At 39.9% G+C, this 21,853-nt stretch overlaps 1 protein-coding gene across 1 annotated transcript; it reads right to left on the minus strand.

The window, feature by feature from the left end:
• Nucleotides 1-75: 75 nt before the first annotated feature.
• On the minus strand, nucleotides 76-21,711 carry tgs1 (trimethylguanosine synthase 1). Its single transcript, XM_057858141.1, has 15 exons — nucleotides 21,523-21,711; nucleotides 21,371-21,438; nucleotides 16,924-17,054; nucleotides 16,733-16,814; nucleotides 15,233-15,340; nucleotides 14,470-14,952; nucleotides 13,203-13,329; nucleotides 11,899-11,985; nucleotides 11,603-11,759; nucleotides 9,440-9,734; nucleotides 7,319-7,465; nucleotides 7,078-7,224; nucleotides 3,879-4,097; nucleotides 2,042-2,118; nucleotides 76-399 (listed from the first exon to the last, which is right to left on the minus strand). Exons 1-15 carry the CDS (start codon nucleotides 21,627-21,629, stop codon nucleotides 286-288), a joined length of 2,349 nt encoding a protein of 782 aa, XP_057714124.1. The 5' UTR covers nucleotides 21,630-21,711; the 3' UTR covers nucleotides 76-285.
• Between the last annotated feature and the right edge of the window lie 142 nt (nucleotides 21,712-21,853).

Genomic DNA, 21,853 nt, shown 5'->3' on the forward strand with positions numbered 1-21,853 from the left:
GCATCACTGTCAAGTTCAATGACCTCATGTGGACAAAAATATACAAGCATAAAACAAAAAACAAATATTTATTAGCTGCTGACACAAAGTACAAAAACAATAAGAATGCAGAACAATATAACAAATAAAATGTCATGAACGTTTTACTTCCACAAACTACAAATCTTGATTAAAAAGTACTGGGTGAAAAAAACAGTACTACGAAACTTGGGTATGGGATGAATCCAGTAACAATAGTAAACTTTAAAAATAATCTTTTAGGGGGTTGTACATTTTCTGCAGGTTTTATGTGCCTGACTTGATCAAACTGCCAAAGTAAGCAGTTAAGGTCTTCAGCTTGTTATTGAGGAAATTCTGTTCCACCTCTACCTTTCCTCCTGGACCAGCCAGAGAGGCAATCTGTTGACAAACACAGGCACCCCATTATATGCACTATGGAGGGTAAAGTTTTCTTCATCAATTGTGTCAGTAGGCCAGGTCTTAACTGTACCACATATTTGACATTCGCATAAAAACATTTACGCCACCTAAATCACAGTAAAGTAAAATGCATCACAGGTGTACATTACAATTACGTGCAATGATAACCATTTTTGAACGAATACATCTAATAGTTAAGCAATCAGTTTTGTAAAGATTGTTCCAAATGTCACTTTATACTAAATCGGCATATATTTCACTCAGTCAAATTTACTGTTGGTACAGCCATGGTCATACTTTTTTGGGTAAAAATTGTTTCCTGTTTTGCTCAATGTATATGGCGGAAAACACAGACAAGGCTGAAAAAGCAGTTTCTGCTCTTGCACCCATCTTTAAAATAAACTGCTGTATTTTAAGCCAAAAGAACTGTTGTGTTTGATAGAACAATATGTCTATATGCTGCCATAGCAAATTCATGGTGCACTAAGCCTCCAAACTATTTTTAATTTGTCCGTTTTACCCTGGAAATCCCCGTTTACAGACGTTACACAACCACTTTTGTTTCAACCTAGCCATTAAAAGAATTTATTATTCAAAATGTCTATCATTTTTAGCTTAGAATCATTAATTGATGTCTAATACTTATTTTGAAAAATGAAAAAAAAAAAAACCTTTAAAAAATTATTCAATCGCATATTTTAAACTTTTAAACAAATTACATCACAATGAAAAATTTGGCGTCTAACTAAATCACGGATCTCTACCTCATAACTATCGCTTCATTGTATTTTTTTTGTTACTGTCGCATTTTCCCCGATATGTTAGATGATAAATAATCGATCCAAACAAAGAAGAATTGAAAAATAATGTTTAAAAGGGTAAATATATGAAAAAGAAAATCTCGACCACCCCTTGTTGTCTGCGATTTTTGCATCACGACCCTTGTTATAGAACCATGTTTCATCCATAAAACCCCCCCAAAATCCAGCTGTGGCCATTCACAGCTGTGTCTTGACACTTGGTGATACATGCTACATGGAGTTTTTGGATCAAAACAAGGTAAGTACGCGATCTCGTTAAAATCATGGCATATTTAATTCTGCTCTCGCGTGCTCTCACCTTCAGTTGGGGTTTTGCTGTTTAAAAAATTTTTTTTTAATTAAATGCCCTCCTGTTCGAAACATTTCTTCCCCCAGAAAATTGAGATTTTAAGCTTTCCAATGATGTATCACACATGCATATAGGACAATTTTGAAAATTTACCAAATTGGTGGTCTCAGAGCGGAACTTCAAGTCACCTTAGTGTTTTCCGCCATATACATTGTATTATACTTTGTACCCAGTGCTGTGGGTGGTAACTGTTTTAATCTGCTTGCCATTGTATCTGCATAGCCAAATTATTTTTTTCAGTAACTAAATAGTACAAATGTAAAGAAACGAAGTTTGGTACACCTTAACTTTCTCAGTCCACACACACAGAGACACGCATACGTCTGGGAATACCAAGGAAGGCAAAACTTTACATGCCACTCTATCCTTAAATGAGAGAACAATGCATACAATGGCATGTAAAAATTTTGGCCCACAATGTATGCCCAAACTTTTTTACGAAGATTCCTACCTGGTCCATATCTGCGTTGCGAGGCAGGAAGTACACAATGTTGTCTGAGATCTTTTTGGCCAGATGGAAAATCTGAAATGTGACATTCATTAAGGATCGACACCAATGAGTATTTCATGAATCCATCCTTTTTGACATCATATTATTTACTATGTTGAGCGTTCGTCTGAGGTATGAAATAGGTATTGTACTCATTATCAAAAATGTATGTGGCTGTCTTGCAATTACAGTTTGAAATTGCAATCTGTCCCATTTTTGAGTTGGCGCCACCAACAGTGATGGTTCTGCCATATTCAGTACAGTACACAACTTTAGGAGAAACCTTAACAATGCACAACATTCGTTCGGTGATGGGCATCCACAGAGGCCTGCTAAGGCAGAATACTTGAAGACATTTGGCCATGTTAACACCAGGGGTGAAAGTGGCTAGAATTTTTTGCCGGAACTCCCCGACGTGAAGGTCGCCACGGAGCCAGAAATTGTATTTATTTATTTATCTTCATTTTTTGGGGGGCGGATCAAACCTAAAACTACTGAAATGCAAAAAAAACTGTTTTGGCACAGTTATTTCTATAACACATACAAAATCTGATTTTCATTCAAAATTGTATTTTTTCAATGATTTGCAAACTAAACTTAACAAAATCAGCAACAACCCCAACCTCCATCTCGTAATTTTTATTTTCCCTCATTTCTTCACATACTAAATGCCAAATCTCAATTTTAACTACTTAAGAACATAGGATGTACTGTACTTATATTAAAATTGAAGTTAATTTAAACATTTACTTTTTTTTTAAATACTAAAGATATAAGTAGCATAATTCAGAAAAATAAGTACAAATGACTTATATCATGCAGAGTGACATGGAATATTTTTGAAGACCGCACAAACATTGACTTTTTTAAATCATAGGGAAATTAATAAGTAGCCTAACATAAATGAACAAATAAAAGTCCAAAGTGCACATTGACTGCTAAGATGTTCAGAACCTCCCCATCAAAGCAAATAAAACTACATGTGATAAGCCTTCTCAACTCTTTCCTTGCTCTTAGAGATTTGATCCATTTTCTGTTGCATTGCACGTTTTCTGTCGCATCAATTAAAAAAAAAAAAAATTTTTTTTTTTTGCTGTTTCAGAAAACATGCACATTTGAACTACTCAGAGCTAACTATCTCTGCTGATCACATGTCAGTATGTCAGCCAATTGAACGGATAAATGAGTCCAGGCATTTTGCTTTGCTGCGTGCATTGGCATATTGACGTGACTCATCGTCGTCAGACTCTGATAACTGCAGCAGCTGGGGAAACCTCCATGCCGTCCGTGGAATAAAGTAAATAATAAATATCGGTGGAAACGGATTACTCTTCACAGGCACTTTATTATGCTTGTTGTTAACACGTTTGTATGTAAATCTGATGTTAGTACGTAGATGAAATGCATGTCTGGCAGCTTAACATTTTTTTAATGTAGCGTTTTGATAGTTGCCGTTATACTTTTGGAATCAAAGCGTGTACAGCATTCAGGCCCTCAATCTTATACCGGAACTGCGTTCCTGCCCTGAATCTTATACCGGAACTGCGTTCCAGACCGTTTTGGCCCACTTTCACCCCTGGTTAACACTAATTATAAAACTAAAAACTGAGGGTTTATTTAATTTCATGTAGTATTTCCACAATACTGTTGCTTTTGTGAGAGCTGTTTAAGTTGAAAACAGTTTGGGTTTCATGCAGTGGTTTACCAACTTATTATTTGGTTGGATATAAGATATGACAGAATAATAACTGATTTAAAATACTCTATATAGTGCACTACTACCCAAGCATAAAAGGATATCCATCTGGGTCCATCATGGTCTTGATGTCAAACACCTCAGCAGTCAGGTAATCAGGTCCTCCCCAAGGGGGGGACAAAAAGACGACGTCACCACAGAGATGAGGCGCTAGTTGAAGGAAGTCCCCTTGCAGGAAGTCGATTTGATGGGCAACGCCATAGACAGAAGCATTGTGGCGTGCCAAGTCCAAACGTACTGGGTCGATATCGATAGCTAGGACTTCAGAGTAAAACAGGTGGGAAAAAAAAGAACAATTTCCATATTAGACCTTAAAAGTCCAGGACAATCTAACACAGAAACTGAAAAAGGAAAAACAGAACCAGACAATCTTTGAAACAGTTGTGAGGAGATAATGGTGGTTCTTACAGATTAGGTAATGTGACAGGAAAGAATATAGCACTGGCAGAGCCTCGAGGCGGAGATTGAGTTTCAATTAATTTTTTTCAGTCAACAAAGCCTATTCATTTTTATTTATTTATTTATTTATTTATTTATTTTTAACCTGTCCTGTTCAGCTGTTTGACACAGAGAATGGAAGTCTAAGTGCCCGGGTTGTCTGAACAGTTTTAATGTTTCACATTGAGAGTCTGATATACTCCCATTGTGATCATTCAAAATACCTTTTTATTATGACAAAGCAGCGAACAGGAAGGGATTATGGGGGACAGAAGAAAAGCAACACAAGAGGAGAAAGAAAAGAAACACATCCACAAACAACAAAAAGAAATACATAGAACATCTAGACTAATTATTAATATGCTAGTGGCATCGTCAGCGAGATGTATTTCCGGTTTACACCATGTGGGGGCCTATTGGCCAGTGAAAGAGGGGGACGGTGGTGGAGGTGTCTATAAGCTAAGTGATTGAAAGAGAGAGTACACAAATCAGTTCTGTGATCTCGAACCCAGTAATAATGTGAATCTCTTATGAATGTAAGCCCGTTGGCGACCAACCCTACGCCGCCCCATCGCCAATCCCGGCACCAGGACCCCCAACCCGAGCATTTCCCTGCCGCATCCAGCAGCACGTGAGCCCCACCGGGCGCGCAACAGCCACGCAGACGGGCGGGGACGCCGCGCGGGCGCCAACCCAGGGCCACGGCCCCCACCCAGCCAGCCCGGGGAGGGCGGGCGGGCTGGGGGGATTTGGGGGGGTCAAGCGCTGTCCATCCCTCCTCCCGCCGCCCACCAAAGGAGCCATCGTCCCCCCCCGGGATCCAGGGTGGTCCCCCGGGCCACCCACGCACTCATCAACCGGCCTTCAGGGATGGCAGGAGGGGACGCACTACCAACCCTACGTCTAGCCCCCCCAAACCCGGGCCACGAGCCACAGCCGCAGCCCCCCAACCGGCACGGGACCGCCAGGTGGCCCACCAAGCCCAAGGCAGGGCAGGGCCCCCCGCCGGTGCAGGCAACACCCCGCTGATACACCGGTGCCCAGCCAGCGACCCGCGACGGAGCGCAGGGCGGATGTCCAGTCAGAGCAGGGGAAGGCGGAGGTAGGAGAACGCCGAGGAACTGCCACGGGGCGATGCAAGGTCGGAGCCCTGACCCCCCACCCCACTCCCGCGGCCGGCAGCCCAGGCGGAGGGGATGCCACACCCCAGGAGCCAGGCCATAAGGAAAAAGTGTGGGACCCACCTAACACCCTATTACTGTGGCTGCCAGGTTCCTGGCTGGCAGCCATCACCCAGCACCGTGATGGGATTGTGAGGGGAGGGTAGTGCAATGTATGCATTAAAATAGGAGAGCTTGGCTTGGGGCAGTGCGACCGCAGCATGGAATTTCTGCCCAGCCGCCCGTCCCACCGCCCTTTGCCGGAACTCTCCTGTGGAGTATGATGTGTGTGGTGCGTTTAAAAAAGGTGCAGGGATGGCGGGCCTGTCATGAGGAGGCAACCGTGAGGTACCCCCCCCCAACAGGTCCCAACCATCCCACAACCTTGGTGTGTGGTGCATTAAAAACGGGGGAGCCGGGCCGGGACTGTAAAGCCTCGTCCCAACTCTCCCCAGAGAAATGTATGAGCATGTAAGTGCCAGGGTGAAAGATATTTACAGTGCCGAAGTGAGAAGTGCGTGAGTTAAGAAGCAGGCTCCCGCGGGCATGGCCCCGTCCACCAGAACCACCGGCCGCAGGGTGGGAGAAGCGTCAGGGCCCCGATCAATCCCCGCCCCAGATCACCCACGGCGCCTCCGCGACCGCCCCCCCCACCCACCGAGCACCCACCCCGCACTTCGAGCAGGCGCCACGCCGAGCGACCAGGGGACGTCCACCCCACCGGCAAGGGACAACAAGCCCCACCCAAGGCCCCGCGGGCCCCGCCGGCAGGGGGGCAGCGGCATTTTTATTTAAATCCAAGCCTAAAAAGGGTAGCACTATTTAATCTAAGTTTATGCCGCTTTTACTTCCCCAATTGCGTGACCGCATTAAATTACAATTCCTAATTCCTTGCAATTGTGGAAACTGATGGACAAAATTAAATATAAGTTTAATATAGTAATGAAAATAAATTCAGAATTTTAAAAAATGACAAAAAATTTCTCAGGTATTTTTTTCAAAACACAATTAACTGAAGTTGAATGTATAATTATAGGTAGTCCTCAGGTTATGAGGTACCCTAGTTACGTGATTTCGACGTTACAACACTGCCCACTTTCTCGCCTGTCATTTTTTTTTGGTCACATTACAGTGTCTCCTTATTTTTTAGTTTTTTTGTATGAATACTATGTATAATGCATGTTTTCTGGGAAGGTATTTTTGATATTTAGGGGGTACTAATAGGGTTAATTCCAATTTACGCGGAAATTCTGGTTACGTCGCCAGCGTAGGAATTGAACCCGTTCATAACCCCTGGACCACCTGTATTCCAAATTAATGCGCAAATAGGCTTTCAGCCATATAGTACTTTCATACTGTCATTGTACTCAATGTCTTCTCAATCACCCACGGATGACAGCATTAGAAGCATCTGGTTGACTCTAAATGCTGTCCTGAATGTGTTTGTTCCCACCATTGTTAGACTAAGAAATTGTATCCCAGAAACCCCAAACATTGCAATCCCCCTGACTGAAAGATGGAATTCTGACACATTCAAATCCATTATGGAACCGGCAAAATTCAGCCACTGTATCCCTATATTAAATGTAGCTCTATATGATGTAATTAAATCTATATACTGTAATATGAATATTTTTTTTAACCTCTCTTTCCCGTGAGTGCAAATTGGATGGCGTTTCCTCCAACCCCACAGAAGGCATCAATGATCAGCTGAGTGTTGGAAAAGCTGGACTCCACTCTGAGGGCGATGTGCTCAGCAATCTTCTCTGGTGTAACAGAGAACCAGCCCTCTGAAACACACAACAATATATGTTTTGGGAAAATTAAAGGCTACTAAGGCACACATGGACATGAGTGATAAACCCCTGACATGTTCAAACAAACCTTTGTCCAGTTTGATTCCTTCGTCAAAGCGAGAGAAGAGTCTATATCGCTGAGCCCAGTATTTGGCCAGGCCTGGTTCTGCTGCCATATCTTCCGGTATTGGCTTTTTCCTCCATCGTTTATTCTTCTTCTTAGGCTTCTTTGCCTCTTTCACATTTAAAACACACAAACAAGATATGGTTTTTCACCTTCAAGAATACACAAATATCCAATGATGGTGTGATGTACTACTCTGAAGCCACTCTGGTTTATACAGTGGGGCAAATAAGTATTTAGTCAACCACTAATTGTGCAAGTTCTCCCACTTGAAAATATTAGAGGCCTGTAAATGTCAACATGGGTAAACCTCAACCATGACAGACAGAATGTGGGAAAAAAAACAGAAAATCACATTGTTTGATTTTTAAAGAATTTATTTGCAAATCATGGTGGAAAATAAGTATTTGGTCAATACCAAAAGTTCATCTCAATACTTTGTTATGTACCCTTTGTTGGCAATAACGGAGGCCAAACGTTTTTTGTAACTCTTCACAAGCTTTTCACATACTGTAGCTGGTATTTTGGCCCATTCCCCCATGCAGATCTCCTCTAGAGCAGTGATGTTTTGGGGCTGTCGTTGGGCAACATGGACTTTGGACTCCCTCCACAGATTTTCTATGGGTTTGAGATCTGGAGACTGGCTAGGCCACCCCAGGACCTTGAAATGCTTCTTACGAAGCCACTCCTTTGTTGCCCTGGCTGTGTGTTTGGGATCATTGTCATGCTGAAAGACCCAGCCACGTCTCATCTTCAATGCCCTTGCTGATGGAAGGAAATTTTCACTCAAAATCTCTCGATACATAGCCCCATTCCTTCTTTCCTTTACACAGATCAGTCGTCCTGGTCCCTTTGCAGAACAACAGCCCCAAAGCATGATGTTTCCACCCCCACGCTTCTCGGTGGGTATGGTGTTCTTCAGATGCAATTCAGTATACTTTCTCCTCCAAACACGAGAACCTGTGTTTGTACCAAAAAGTTCTATTTTGGTTTCATCTGACCATAACACATTCTCCCAGTCCTCTTCTGGATCATCCAAATGCTCTCTAGCGAACCACAGACGGGCCTGGACGTGTACTTTCTTCAGCAGGAGGACACGTCTGGCAGGGCAGGATTTGAGTCCCTGGCAGCACATTGTGTTACTGATAGTAGCCTGTGTTACTGTGGTCCCAGCTCTCTGTAGGTCATTCAGTAGGTCCCCCCGTGTGGTTCTGGGATTTTTGCTCACCGTTTTTGTTATCATTTGGACGCCACGGGGTGAGATCTTGCATGGAGCCCCAGATTGAGGGAGATTATCAGTGGTCTTGTATGTCTTCCATTTTCTAATAATTGCTCCCACGGCTTATTTCTTTACACCAAGCATTTTACCTATTGCAGATTCAGTCTTCCCAGACTGGTGTAGGTGTACAATTTTGTCTCTGGTGTCCTTCGACAGCTCTTTGGTCTTGGCCATAGTGGAGTTTGGATTGTGACGGACTGAGGTTGTGGACAGGTATCTTTTATACCGATAATTAGTTAAAACAGGTACAATTAATACAGGTAACAAGTGGAGCCTCGTTAGACCTCGTTAGAAGAAGTTAGACTTCTTTGACAGCCCGAAATCTTGCTTGTTTGTAGGTGACCAAATACTTATTTTCTACCATGATTTGCAAATAAATTCTTTAAAAATCAAACAATGTGATTTTCTGTTTTTTTTTCCACATTCTGTCTCTCATGGTTGAGGTTTACCCATGTTGACAATTACAGGCGTCGCTAATCTTTTCACGTTGAAGAACTTGCACAATTGTTGGTTGACTAAATACCTATTTTCCCCACTGTCTGTAAACCTTTAAATACCAAAGCACTCACACAAAAGTTAACTGTAAAATAATTTTCTCGAAAGTGCTGCATTTTATTGACTTGAGCTACAAAACTCAAACATACATCTAAAAATGCAGTATAACATGCAGAAGGGAAGAGCATCAAATGGATATGGCTGTGCAGCATTCTCGCATTCCTGAGTAAATTGAAGAACCAGATGATAGAATTATACAGTATGAGTCAATGTTAATAATATAATGACTGAATAAACTGTACTGTACTCACCAGTACTACCTTCATTTATGTCAGGCAAGAGAAATTCTGGGATTTCCAGACATTCAAGCCGCCTATTGTGTTCTTCCCTCAGCCATCTCTGAGAGGTTTCTTTTTCCTCAGTGTCCGACAAATCAGAAACTTCTTTCATTGATTTACTAATGCAATGAGCAATCTTCTTCTCAGTACTTTCTGGTGGAGCTGAAGTAGAAGGCTTCTGCTCTAATTCCATGCTTCCTTCATACTCTTCTTGCTCACCTAGAGTCAGATGTGCCTCATTCTGAATCTTTTCAAGGAAGTTTTGGACCTGTAAAAAAAAAAAAAAAACATTACAGTGTTACTTATCATTTTCTTCAAAATCTTTACCTTCAAAATTGTCTAGCCCAGGGGTACCCATTACGTCGATCGCAACGCTAGTGTTGGTAGCTCGAAGTATAAAAAAATAAATAAATAAATGCATTTCGTTAATTATGTTGTGTAGTAGAGCAGGGCGGTAAACCGAAAATTTACCGTCACCGAAATTCTTAACGATGACCGACGTAATTTTGACCATGTCGGTAAATTCGGTAAATTAATAAAACAAGAAAATATAGTCTTTTCATCCCGCTCTGATAGCTTTTGTGATGGTAAAGCATTCAGCATAAAGTACAATCCAACGGCAAAACTTATAATGACCGAGAAATGGCCCCAGCTATTTTTATTGTGCGTGCATTTATTAAAAAATGCACTGGGGGGGAAAAAACCCTTAAACCATAAAGTAAACACTTGTATTTAATAATTATTGTCACAGCAGCCAATAACAATAAGTTGTCTTTTTGAAGTGTACTGTTCAAGCTGCAAGTCATTTGTGTTACAATTACATGTTTGCACAGGCATATTGATTTTGACAATGTACATTGTTCAAGTCATACACGCTGTTATAAATGTTCATACTTGAATTCTTATTGCTTACAATACATTTTTATAAACTTAATGTTTAGACTGCATGTACAATTGTTAAATACAGTATATCAAATTGAATACTGGTAAATAAATCAACAAGAAATAGTCAATCTGTATTTCATGCATTGATTCAGATTTTCAAATTATATAACAGTCCGCTTGGGCGAATTTATCGGCATTTATCGTTATCGAGATAAATCTGCTCAATTTATCGTGATACATGTTTAAGGCCATATCGCCCAGCCCTATTGTGTAGGCAAAGTTACTCACACAACATAATGAACTAAGTACATTAAAAATAAATAAAAAATAACCCCACCCCACCTCTGCTGTTAAGGTAAGATTGCGGGAGGTTGCCTCCTTGAAAAGTAGATCTTGGAGCAAAAAACAATGAGCACCCCTGGTCTATATTTTTTAGCAGAAAGAATATACCAAATGTAATCTTAAAATGGATGGTACAAACTTTTGGTACTGTTCTTTACTTTAGTACTTAAATATATTTATTACGGGGGAATAAGCTTGCGCAGTTAAAAAAACAAAAAACAAAAAAAAACCCTCTTATGTGACAATCTACAGCAGAAATCTAGCTAGATTCAACAGGTTTATATTTTACTTTACTTTATATTTTAACTTTTATTTGCTTGGATCTCTTAAAAATCTGTTTGGTGCACGATTCATGTGTCTGCGCAACACTGACTGCACACAGGGAGCCCTATTTGTATACCCTGTCCAAATCTAAACCAGTGCAAGCCAAATAGTGTTTTCAATTATGTTTTGCTAATTTCGTGGACAACCACAAGCATGCACTTTGAAAAAAGGACAGGAAACACCCCTTGTCAGTGTACACACGTGACTCTTTCATACCAATAACCAGGATTTTCTACATTCCCTTTAAAACATCGGTTTGTCAGTAACGCTTGTCCTCTACCTGATGGAAGGAGAAACTGGTATGCTCAGTGGAAGCTGATACATGCTAAGTATGAGGAAGTATTACCAGACCTAACGGGCAGATGATGAGGGAGGTCTGCATTGCGCACTTGAAGACCACCTTCCACTGTAATTACTTGGGTGCACATTCAGGTTTCCATGACCGTTTTCGTTTGAACAAACTAACTCCAATAGTCATTATTTAAAAACAGGTTTGAGATTTTTTTTTGTCTCAATAATATCAGCCATTTTAACTTCATTTATCATCACACCTTCTTTTAAATAATTTAAAACACACATCTCTACCTTTCGGATGGTGGTGCTGCGCTGTGGTTGTGTTTGATCTTCATCTGTGTCGCTGAATCTGATATGCTTGTTGACACTACTGCCAGTTCTCTTGGAGCACCACCGCATCTGCCGCTTCTGACTTGAACTGTCTTTAAAATTAAAAACACTGTCGAACCTAAGACACGAGGAAAATATGAATACTTTTATGTACAGTATACTTGATGGCTGGATGATATTTATTTGATGGATGAAAACAAACTAGGTTTGAAGATATATATTTAAAAAAGAAATAAGCAGGAAGTAGTCTGACGCACAATGATTCTGGATTGTGTTTGAGTCCAAGTTTGTTCCAGGCTTCATCACATGTTAGACGTGGATTCTCCTCCACATCAAATTCATGACTGCAGATACAAGTACAATGAAAATAAGTCAACTTATTCATAGTTCATAAACTTACATTTGGAATATAATTTGACTTAAAGAGATGGTTCTTACAATTATTTTACAACAACTCTACTTTCTCTACAATGTTTTTCTCGCCTTTTTCATAGTCTTCTTTTTGTCATACTAAACTTTTTGCAATATTTATTGTGATTCAACCATGACATTTTTCGCAAGAGAAACTCAGCGCTTGTTGCTGAGTATGCCGATGAATCAGCAGGCTGTTCCTAACAGCTTCCTTTCTCCTTTATTTGTAGTTTTCACTCTTATTGGTTTTGCTTCAGGCGAAAACATTTTCACTTCTACAGCATTTAATCCTGATATTTGATTCTGTGGAGAATATTGGCACTCTCGGACTTTCGCTGTTCTTCTACAATGCTACAATCACGTGGAACATTACAACAACATGATTGAGTTGAGAGAAAACTCACTAAGTTCTACTGCTAGAAGCATGTGTGATATAGTTCTATTGGTTACTTTATGAGCTATACATTTAACTTCATTTTAGGGATGTCAAATGATTAAAATTTTTAATCGAGTTAATCACAGCTTAAAAATTAATTAATCGTAATTAATCGCAATTCAAACCATGTATAAAATATGCCATATTTTTCTGTAAATTATTGTTTTAATGGAAAGATAAGACATAAGACGGATATATACATTCAACATACTGTACATAAGTACTGTATTTATTAATTATAACAATAAATCAACAAGATGGCATTAACATTAACATTCTGTTAAAGCGATCCATGGATAGAAAGACTTGTAGTTCTTAAAAGATAAATGTAAGTACAAGTTATAGAAATTTTATATTAAAACCCCTTAATGTTTTCGTTTTAATAAAATTTGTAAAATTTTCAATCAAAAAAATAAACTAGTAGCTCGCTATTGTTGATATCAATAATTACACGATGCTCCCGGTGCTTAAACCCATAAAATCAGTCGCACCAAAGCGCCAGCAGAGGGAGACAAAAAACCCAAGTAACAAGTGGGCATGATACTGAGCTGTCATTTTATTCTGTTTGAGCGGGGCATATGCTTTAATTGCGTGAAATATTTTAACGTGATTAATTTTAAAAAAATAATTACCACCCGTTAACGCGTTAATTTTGACAGCCCTACTTCATTTGTTTGAGGGAAAAGAAATACAGAAGTATATCTTCAAACTCACCTGCGTTTTATTTTACTGGGTCTTCCTCTAGAGGGATTTTCATCATCACCATCATCTTCTCCATTTGATAACTGATTTGTGGAGCCCGAATGTATGCTATGGCTGCCAGCAGCCTTGTGGGAATCATCTAAATTAATAATGGAGACAAAAAAAAACAGTCGGGTTGACCATTATACATGTTCCCCTGATTTAAATCCCATACAGAACATTTGAGGACGGATGGCATGGGAAGTTTATAAAAATGGCCATCAATTCTAACAGACAGTTGATGCCCTTTGTGAAGCAATCCTCACCACTTGAAGCAATGTTACCACTAGCATTCTGAAAACAGTCGCATCAAGCATGCTCAATTTTTAGAAGTGATTAACAAAAACAGTGGAACTACACATTACTGAGTTTTACTGCGAATTTTTGTTGCTCTGGTTTAGATATTTTTTTGTTATTTTGTGAGCGATGGTCTTAAACTTTTGATCAGCTGATAAACAGCCTATTTCAGTTTGTTGTTTTCAATAAAGTACTTTTTCAAAATGCTTTTTGTCACACTCCCCCCACTTGCTTTTGCATATTGTAATGCAACTTAAAACTTCACTAAGATTCAAATGTGCAAAAGGTAAACTCTAGCTATTTTTCACTGGTCTTAAGATGTTGACGAGGTCTGTATTTGTATTGATACGAGGCCATTAGTCGACCAAAAAATATATACCGGTATTTGTTTTTGCCCTTGCCAACACGCCCGCCCCCAGCAAGTTAGAGAGTGCCATAGTCGCTGAGTAAATCCTCTCAGCCAGGCAGATTATTGCTAATTGTAGTAGACAAGAAAGCAAGATGACATCTCAAACATTAAAGTGGAAACTGCAAGAAAATAAGTTCAGGAATAAGGAGCAAATACTTGTTCACAGTAAAGAATGTCTGGTACAGTGGGTGACTTGGTTAGCAAGCCCTCCAACAGTTATGAGATTAAAGGTATAAAACCTGGTTTGTATGTTCTCCTGTGTGAGTTTTCTATACTTACTCCGGTTTCCTCCCAATCCCTCACTCCAAAACATTGTATGTTACCATCATTGAGCACTATCAATAAGTGTGACTGTGTGTTGTGTATTTCTATTTCAGGTTTTTATCCCAGTCAGGAAGAGCATCCAAACTGGGTTATGATTCAATGACAGAACCTGAAGCAGACATGTTAACTACTATGTCACCATGCTGCCAACTGGCAAAACCTGTTTTTTATGTTGAAGTAAAATTTATATCATATCTGCTTAGCCATTACCTGTGTGCTGTGTTCTTTGCTGTTGTGAGGAAACATCTGATTTCTTGCCATGGTGTCCCCCATCAGAGGGATAAGAAGCACAGACATGCTCTGTCTGTTTTTCGGTGACTTCAGTAATATCAACTGAAGTTTTCCCACATGCCTCTACAGTGCACCTTTCTTCGAGGAGACCATTTAAAACTTCAACATCATCAGTCTTCTGATCCAGCCATTCGACTGAGTGTTTCCCGTTTCCAAAATCCATCCCTTCAGCGACAGTTTCTACCTCGGTGTTCTTCTCATAAGATGAGTCAATGGTCCAGCCCTGTGCTGCCCAATATGAGTATTGCTCCCAAAAGTAATAGTACGTGTCTGAAGCGTGTTGATCCCAGTCAGCCTTTGTGTTGGGGTCGTCCCATGGGGCGGTCACACATTGGGAATCTTGGAACTCATCACTATGTTTCTCCAACCAGCTTTTCCACAGAAGTGCTTCACCTTGCTGAGCTTTAAAAAAAAAAAAAAAAAAAAAAGACCAAAAATACTGAAACCAGCAGATTAAAAGACAGCAGTGTTTTAGTTTTGTCAATTGGGTTGTAGGCATGAAACATATAATAACATAACATCCATGAAGTGCAATGTTAGTGTTACTTATATTGTGTTAGCACGTATATTGTGTTAGTTAGATAAATGGGTATATGATCAAATTTGTTTTGTTTTAGACAGGCACATACAATAGAGAGAATGTATCCTCATTTTAATTGGTACTTTAGTGGAGTAGTCCTACCCCAGTATGTCTCCCAACCAGTGTCATTGGCAGGCAGGCTCTCTACCCCATCATCCAATGTCTCTCTCTTCAAGCCTTCCTCCTGAGGATCACTGGGGTCTGCACAAACTTGGTCAACATAAACACAACAGTTGTTGATGAGGGTTTTGTAGTCTGAGAGCAATCAGGTTAAGCCCTTTTAACTGACTAGCCTTAATTGGAATGATTTATGCAATGACATTACAACAACCATATCCAATATCTTACATTACTCTTTTTGGTTAGAACTCAGAGGGCCCAAAAATATGCTACATCTTGGAGCATGAAAGTCTTCTAAAAAGACTGCATATTGGTTCTTCATGATTGTTTTTAAACAGTTTGAATTGTGTATTACCGGTAGCCTTCTTTAGGTATTATATAGTGAATTCTACAAGACAAATCCAACACTCAAATGCAGACTACAGAATAAGTACTGTACGAGGTAGAATAAAACATCAAGTTTCCTGTACTTGCTACTGTAGGCATGTGCCGGTATGATATTCTGACGGTATGATAACATCAAGCCAAAATATCATGCTTTCACGGTATCATGGTATTGCAATTACAGCTCTAAAATGTGTTACTTTGAGATATCTAGGTTTAAAAAAAAAACTTTTTCCTTTAAACATGATTTTTATTTTTCAAAACATATTAGCCAATTTGAACATAAGTATAATGTTAAGTTAAAATAAATAAATGTTTTAAAAACTCCGAATAAAATCAAAATAAATGCAGTCCTTTAGGTGAGCCTAAACCCATAGCCACAGCTCAACATTATTACCATCAGAACAAAAATAATTGAATTATTTTCCATAAAATGCACATGTGTATGACTCATACTATGTTTACATTATAGACATATTCTCTTTCTTAACACAGACAGTTGCCAGAAAGAAAAGAACACGTTTTACCACTGCTAGACACACTAAACACGCTGGAGTTAACTCTCGTAGCTGGTGGGAATCGTTCATGACAGTGTTTTTAACCTTTAATTTTTTATAAATGCGAAATCATATTGGGGCTATTGCCTCCTCGGCAGCCACCCTCCACACACGTTTTACATGCCGGTTGGACCTCCTCTTCGTCGCGGCCGTCTGTAACTGTTCTGTAGCCAAAGTATTCCCATACTATCAGCAATTTCGTTTTCTTCGATGGGGGAAAAAGTTCAGGAGTTTCACCTCCACCAGCCATTGTGTAGCACAGCTCACTCACTGACACTGAGCAACAACCAGAGGGGGAGAATTGCGAGCGGGGGATTTCTCCATGCATTTTAAGGACATAAAAATTGGTTAACACCTTAGGGACAGTATGACGGAAAATTTTTGTGGTTTTGAAACCTTGACGTTTTCATCCCACAGTATACTTTGAAACCGGTAATTGGCACAACTACTTGCAAGTTTGAAAATAATTATAATGAATGAACAATTATAGTCATAAAAGAAATAATACTATATAAACAAATTATGTAGTATATGGTATTACCTTTATTGGTAAACTGTAAATGTTCCTCTTCCTCGAGATATTCTGTCTGATATGTAATAGGTCGTTTGGAAAATCTGTTCTCCTGCCACATGATAAAAAAGAAAAAAATCAATTCAGAGATACATTACTCATATCTGTAATGACATTATAGTATATCATACTTTTAATGTCGATCAATTTAAAAAACTTACCTCTTTACTCTGGCTGGAAGAGCTGCCAAAAGCAAGAGGCAGACCCATGCTTGCCATCAGCTGAGCCTCTTCATCTAAAAATTCAACTTCATCATCGACCTCCTCTTCCTCTTCCACTTCATTTTCTGCATCTACGGAAAAGGGAGTGATGTAACATGACTGAAATCTAACTAGTCAACGACTCATCATTTCGCCTTCATCGTCCAGTGAATTCAAATAGAGCAGTGGTTCCTTAACCTTGCTAAAGGTACCGAACCTGCTTGAGGTTTACATATGCATTCACGGAACCCCTTGGAATTACATACTTTAAAAAAAAAAAAAAAAAACCAATGTATCTCAGCTAATTAATATCTAAGCGGTCTACAGTGTTGTTAATAACGGCGTTACAATATAACGGCGTTACTAACGGCGTTATTTTTTTCAGCAATGAGTAATCTAATTAATTACTTTTCTCATCTTGGCAACGCCGTTACCGTTACTGAGGCGGGAAAGGCGTGCGTTACTATGCGTTACTAAGTTGGTTGAATAAAAAACAGTCTGAGAGAAACGGACTCATGGGGACGAGAGCAGAGCAGCAGTGGGGAAGACGCCGTTGCAACCGCGATGCTAGGTGGCTCCAATAGACCCTACCCACCGACGTCACAAAATCACGTGCTCGCTGTATGGTTCCGCCCACTTGTCCGTCTTTTTGTGTCTGTATTATCAATGGTCTCAATTGATCGAGCAATTTATAATGCATTTCATGGAAGACCCGGTGCTTTCGGATGCCGTAAACTCACTTGATGCGTTGCATAAAAGGCGTTATGTGGAAAAGCTTCAGTTTATCCATTCGCCAGATCCATATTTGATGTCTAAATCGATGTTTTTCGACCCGCTGTCTCCGCCGTATTTGCCTGACATCTGCTAGCTACGCTGAACTGTACAACTATCTTGCCCACACAAAATCAGCCTATTCTCACGAAAGTTTGAAAAACTTTAAGAGCTTGGAGGCTTATAAATACTTCGTTGCTGGTTGGGTGAAACAGGTCCTCGTCCACGAAAATTCGGCAGGAATCTATCTTGTGCTTGGAAAGGTGAGTTACGAAATTTTCAATTCAAAATCTTTCGTTATTGCTAACATCCACTGTCAAGTCTAATGTATTTCATGTCGTTTGTCAATGGAGTTAGGGCTTTTAATGTTTATATGGTTTAGCGATAGCACTCTCACTACATACATACGTGTATGTTGTCGGCGATTAGCCTAGCAATGATCTTAATTGTGGTTGTCAGCCCAAAACCCTCTAAATATATATTAAATGCATCTTACCAGATATAAAAAGACTACTACATAATCTGTGGTAATCGTTTGAAGCCCAGTTTTCTCGTCGAATTGCAGCAGCCCATGCTCTCTTCTCTCCGGGTCTCTCGGAATCCGGTAGAACTTCAAGTCTCTCCGTCTTCTCCGTCTATCTTCTCTGTTATTGCAACCGACCACCACACACGCCTTCACCATTTTGATTATTAATGTTAACGAGCAGAAAAACACGTCGTAAATAGGAGGAATGTACGTAGCCGCAACAGGGTGTGGCAGTAGGAGTTAGACCGTTCACCTGTTGCCACTTTGGGCTCATCAGCCCAGGATGCCAATCAGATCGTAGACCCCTCCTATATAAGGAGGGGATCTATCTTGAGTCCATCAATTACTCTTTGGTCTAGAGGTCTCCCACAAGTGATTGCCTCACTTATGCTTCTGTCAGCTGCCAGCTGGGTAAGAATGTGCATGGTTGTGACTTGTTAATGTTGCGCTAAGATACATCGATCGCTTCAGTGTCGCGGCGATTAGCGAACATCTCCTCCTGCTGCTGTCAGCGTAGATGTGTCATACCTGGCACGATTGGTGTGAGACAACCAAATTGCAGACATTCTAACTGTCATGCGGGACCACTGACACTGATCGGTACGTATGGCCTCTTTTTAAACTTTTTAGGCCAGTTTTGGGTTAGCGTGCGTCGCTTTTTAAATTTTCTCTTTTTAGCATGAAGTGATTGCGGGCTGGCCATGTGACGTGGCCACAGCCGATCTCGAGACACTGCTGCTTTGCTTCCCTTCATTTTTCGTTTACTTCTCTCTTCCGCGTTGGGCGGAGCGGACATCATCGTGGTGCCGGGCGAACGTCACCGCTATACGGAGCAGACGGGTCGCATGAAGCGCACTGCTCTACCGTCCAATCGGAACTGGTAGCACCTGGACGGTACCTTCGGGCAGGCCCTCGAGGCCGTTGTCTATTTTTCCACTGTTTAGTTTGGAACATTTATTTCAATGCTATTGTTATTTGTTTATCACTGTTTGTTCTATTTTCAGGGCTGAGGACTTAACAGTGGGTGTGGCGTTCGGGTGGTGGCGACCTCGGGTTGCTGTGAATTCTTGTGTTAGGTTTGGTTTTGTTTGCTGTGTTTTGGGGTTCTCCCCACCGCCGGTTTTGGGTCCCCCCACTGGTAAGACCCAGCCCCGTGAGTTTGTCAAACTATTTTTGGAGTCTTTTTACTTAGTCGCTTTTATTTTAGTTATTTATTGACAAAATAAAGAATTGTACCATTCAGAATCCTGCCTCTTGCTCCCTCTGTAGCACGAACTTTGGTGCCTTGATACCTTTTTTAAAAAGTACTTATTTTCCCTAGAACAAAATCCAGGGTGGCGTTGTTTGGCGAATTTTAAATAAATTTTTAAACCCCCCCCCACATGTTGCCACAAGGGAAACATGATGTGTTGACGGACAATTGGGCGGCACCAGTCAGGAGGAAGGAGTTGTGACGTCACGTGGGTAGGGTCTATAATACCTTACTGTAGCCATAGCCGACAAACTACGCCCACATGACACGGTAGATATCATATTATAGAACTAGATGCAAAACTGACACAGCTGCATTGCCAACATGTTTTAAGGGCTACATGCGTTAGTAAACAGCCGCCATCTTAAAGCAGTAGACCTCTCAGGAAGGCCCTGATGTAGAGATCCTTCCTAGCGAACCTAAATAACCTTTTTTTTTTTTTTTAATCTAAAATGCTTCTAAATCGGCAAAATCTTAACTTAAATCAAATCTATCTTTAAATGATGAAACAGTTTTAAAACTTACACATGTTTAAAGTAGACAGAAGGGAACTAATGCAATAACGGGAGCAATTTTAACAACTTTAACGGTTGATTCACAACTTTAAATGACTTCCACACATAGCAAAGGTTACTAGCTAGTTATCGCAATACCCTTGTGTCTAGTTAAGTGGAGGGTAAAGACTTGGGCTAGGGCCAATTGTCCCCCAAATCCTTTAAACTTCACATTGTGTGACCTGGTTTTTTTGTTTGTTTGTTTTGTTTGTTTGTTTTTTTTTTGAGAAAAAAATTATCACTAGTTACTTTGCCAAGTAACTAATTACTCTTACATTCAGGTAACTGAGTTACTAACGCAATTACTTTTTGGGAGAAGTAATTTGTAACTGTAATTAATTACTAAAGTAAAATTAACAACACTGCATATACTGTATATAGATATAACTAGATGCAAAATGACAGACACGGCACTAGATGCGTTAGTAAACAGCCTCCATCGTAAAGCAGTAGACCTTTTATTACGGCTCTGTTGTAGAGAACCTTCCTAACGAACCTAACTTTTTATCTAAAATACTTCTAAATCGGCAAAATCTTGAGTTGAATCTATCTTTAAATGATGAAATAGTTTTAAAACTTTCATTTGTCGAAAGTAGAGAGAAGGGAACTAATGCAATAATGGGAGCAATTTTAACAACTTTTAACAGTTGATTCAGGGTGAAGGGTAAATTAGGGTAAAGAATTGGGCTCGGGCCAATTGTACCAAAAACCTTCACAAAAAAACTTCACATAGTATGGCCAATGATTTTTTTTTTTTTTTTTTTTTTGAGGGGAAAAAAAAAAAAGTAATTATCACCAATTACTTTGCCAAGTAACTAATTATTCTCACATTCAGGTAATTGAGTTACTAACGCAATTACTTTTTGGGAGAAGTAATTTGTAACTATAATTACTTTTTTTTCAGTAAGATTAACAACACTGGCGGTCTACCATTCAACTTTTTTCTAATTTTGACAGCATGTTTTTAAACAGGTCAAAATTTAAGTCCTCACTGCCCATCAGTCTGTTATTCTTCTTCATACTAAGTGTAAGTCAACCTACCACTGAGCAAAACAGTTTCTCATCCCATCAGATAGAGGACAAGCAGTTGAAAGGAATGGAATAAAGCATATAAAATGGGGGTAAACCAGTCAAAAACATAATTTAACATGACACTTTGCTTAGATTTAGTCAGCGTACAACAATAGGGCCCTGATTTACTCACCGAACCCCTGGGGTTCGATCGAACCCAGGTTAAGAACCATTTGAATAGAGAAAACAATAATAAAAAATAAATAAATAAAACATTATGCTGTGATAACTAACCACGGATTTCAGCATCTGCCTTGCCAGTTGAGAAAAGTCTATTATCCGAGCGATAAAGCTGTCGATCACTATGAGAAAGCAGACAAAAATAACACAAGAATTAGATTTAGAATGCAAGATACAATACTAGTGAGTATAAAAAGCTCACTGACTGCACAAAGGCTCTGGAACAGCAACAATGGATGATTTCTTCGCATGTGTCTTTTCTACTGAAGAATATGTCAGCTAAAATTGTCACCGTACTCTTTTCTAACATCATGACAAAAACTGTACGTATTCCCGACCTAATCAGTTTCAGCAACCTCTGACTGTAGCAGCACGTGAAAACATTACTTCCGCATTGTGAGTTTTCCCAGCAAATACATTTCAGAATAAAAGAAAATATTGCGGCAGTAAACATGTGACACTCTTCTCAGTGAGACTTAATGCCCTTTTTTATGGTTACACCTGTTGATTAACTCAACCTTACTCATTTTCTTCATC

The sequence above is a fragment of the Corythoichthys intestinalis genome, chromosome 14 (genome assembly GCF_030265065.1).
Source record: "Corythoichthys intestinalis isolate RoL2023-P3 chromosome 14, ASM3026506v1, whole genome shotgun sequence".
Taxonomy (NCBI): domain Eukaryota; kingdom Metazoa; phylum Chordata; class Actinopteri; order Syngnathiformes; family Syngnathidae; genus Corythoichthys; species Corythoichthys intestinalis.

Coding starts and splice junctions, on each gene's coding strand:
- tgs1 (XM_057858141.1), bottom strand. CDS start 21,629: ATGATGTTAGAAAAGAGTACGGTGACAATTTTAGCTGACATATTCTTC. Junction 7,225..7,318: donor AGGAATCAAACTGGACAAAG/GTTTGTTTGAAC, acceptor TGTGTGTTTCAG/AGGGCTGGTTCTCTGTTACA. Junction 2,119..3,878: donor CATGATGGACCCAGATGGAT/ATCCTTTTATGC, acceptor TGAATGTCACAT/TTCAGATTTTCCATCTGGCC.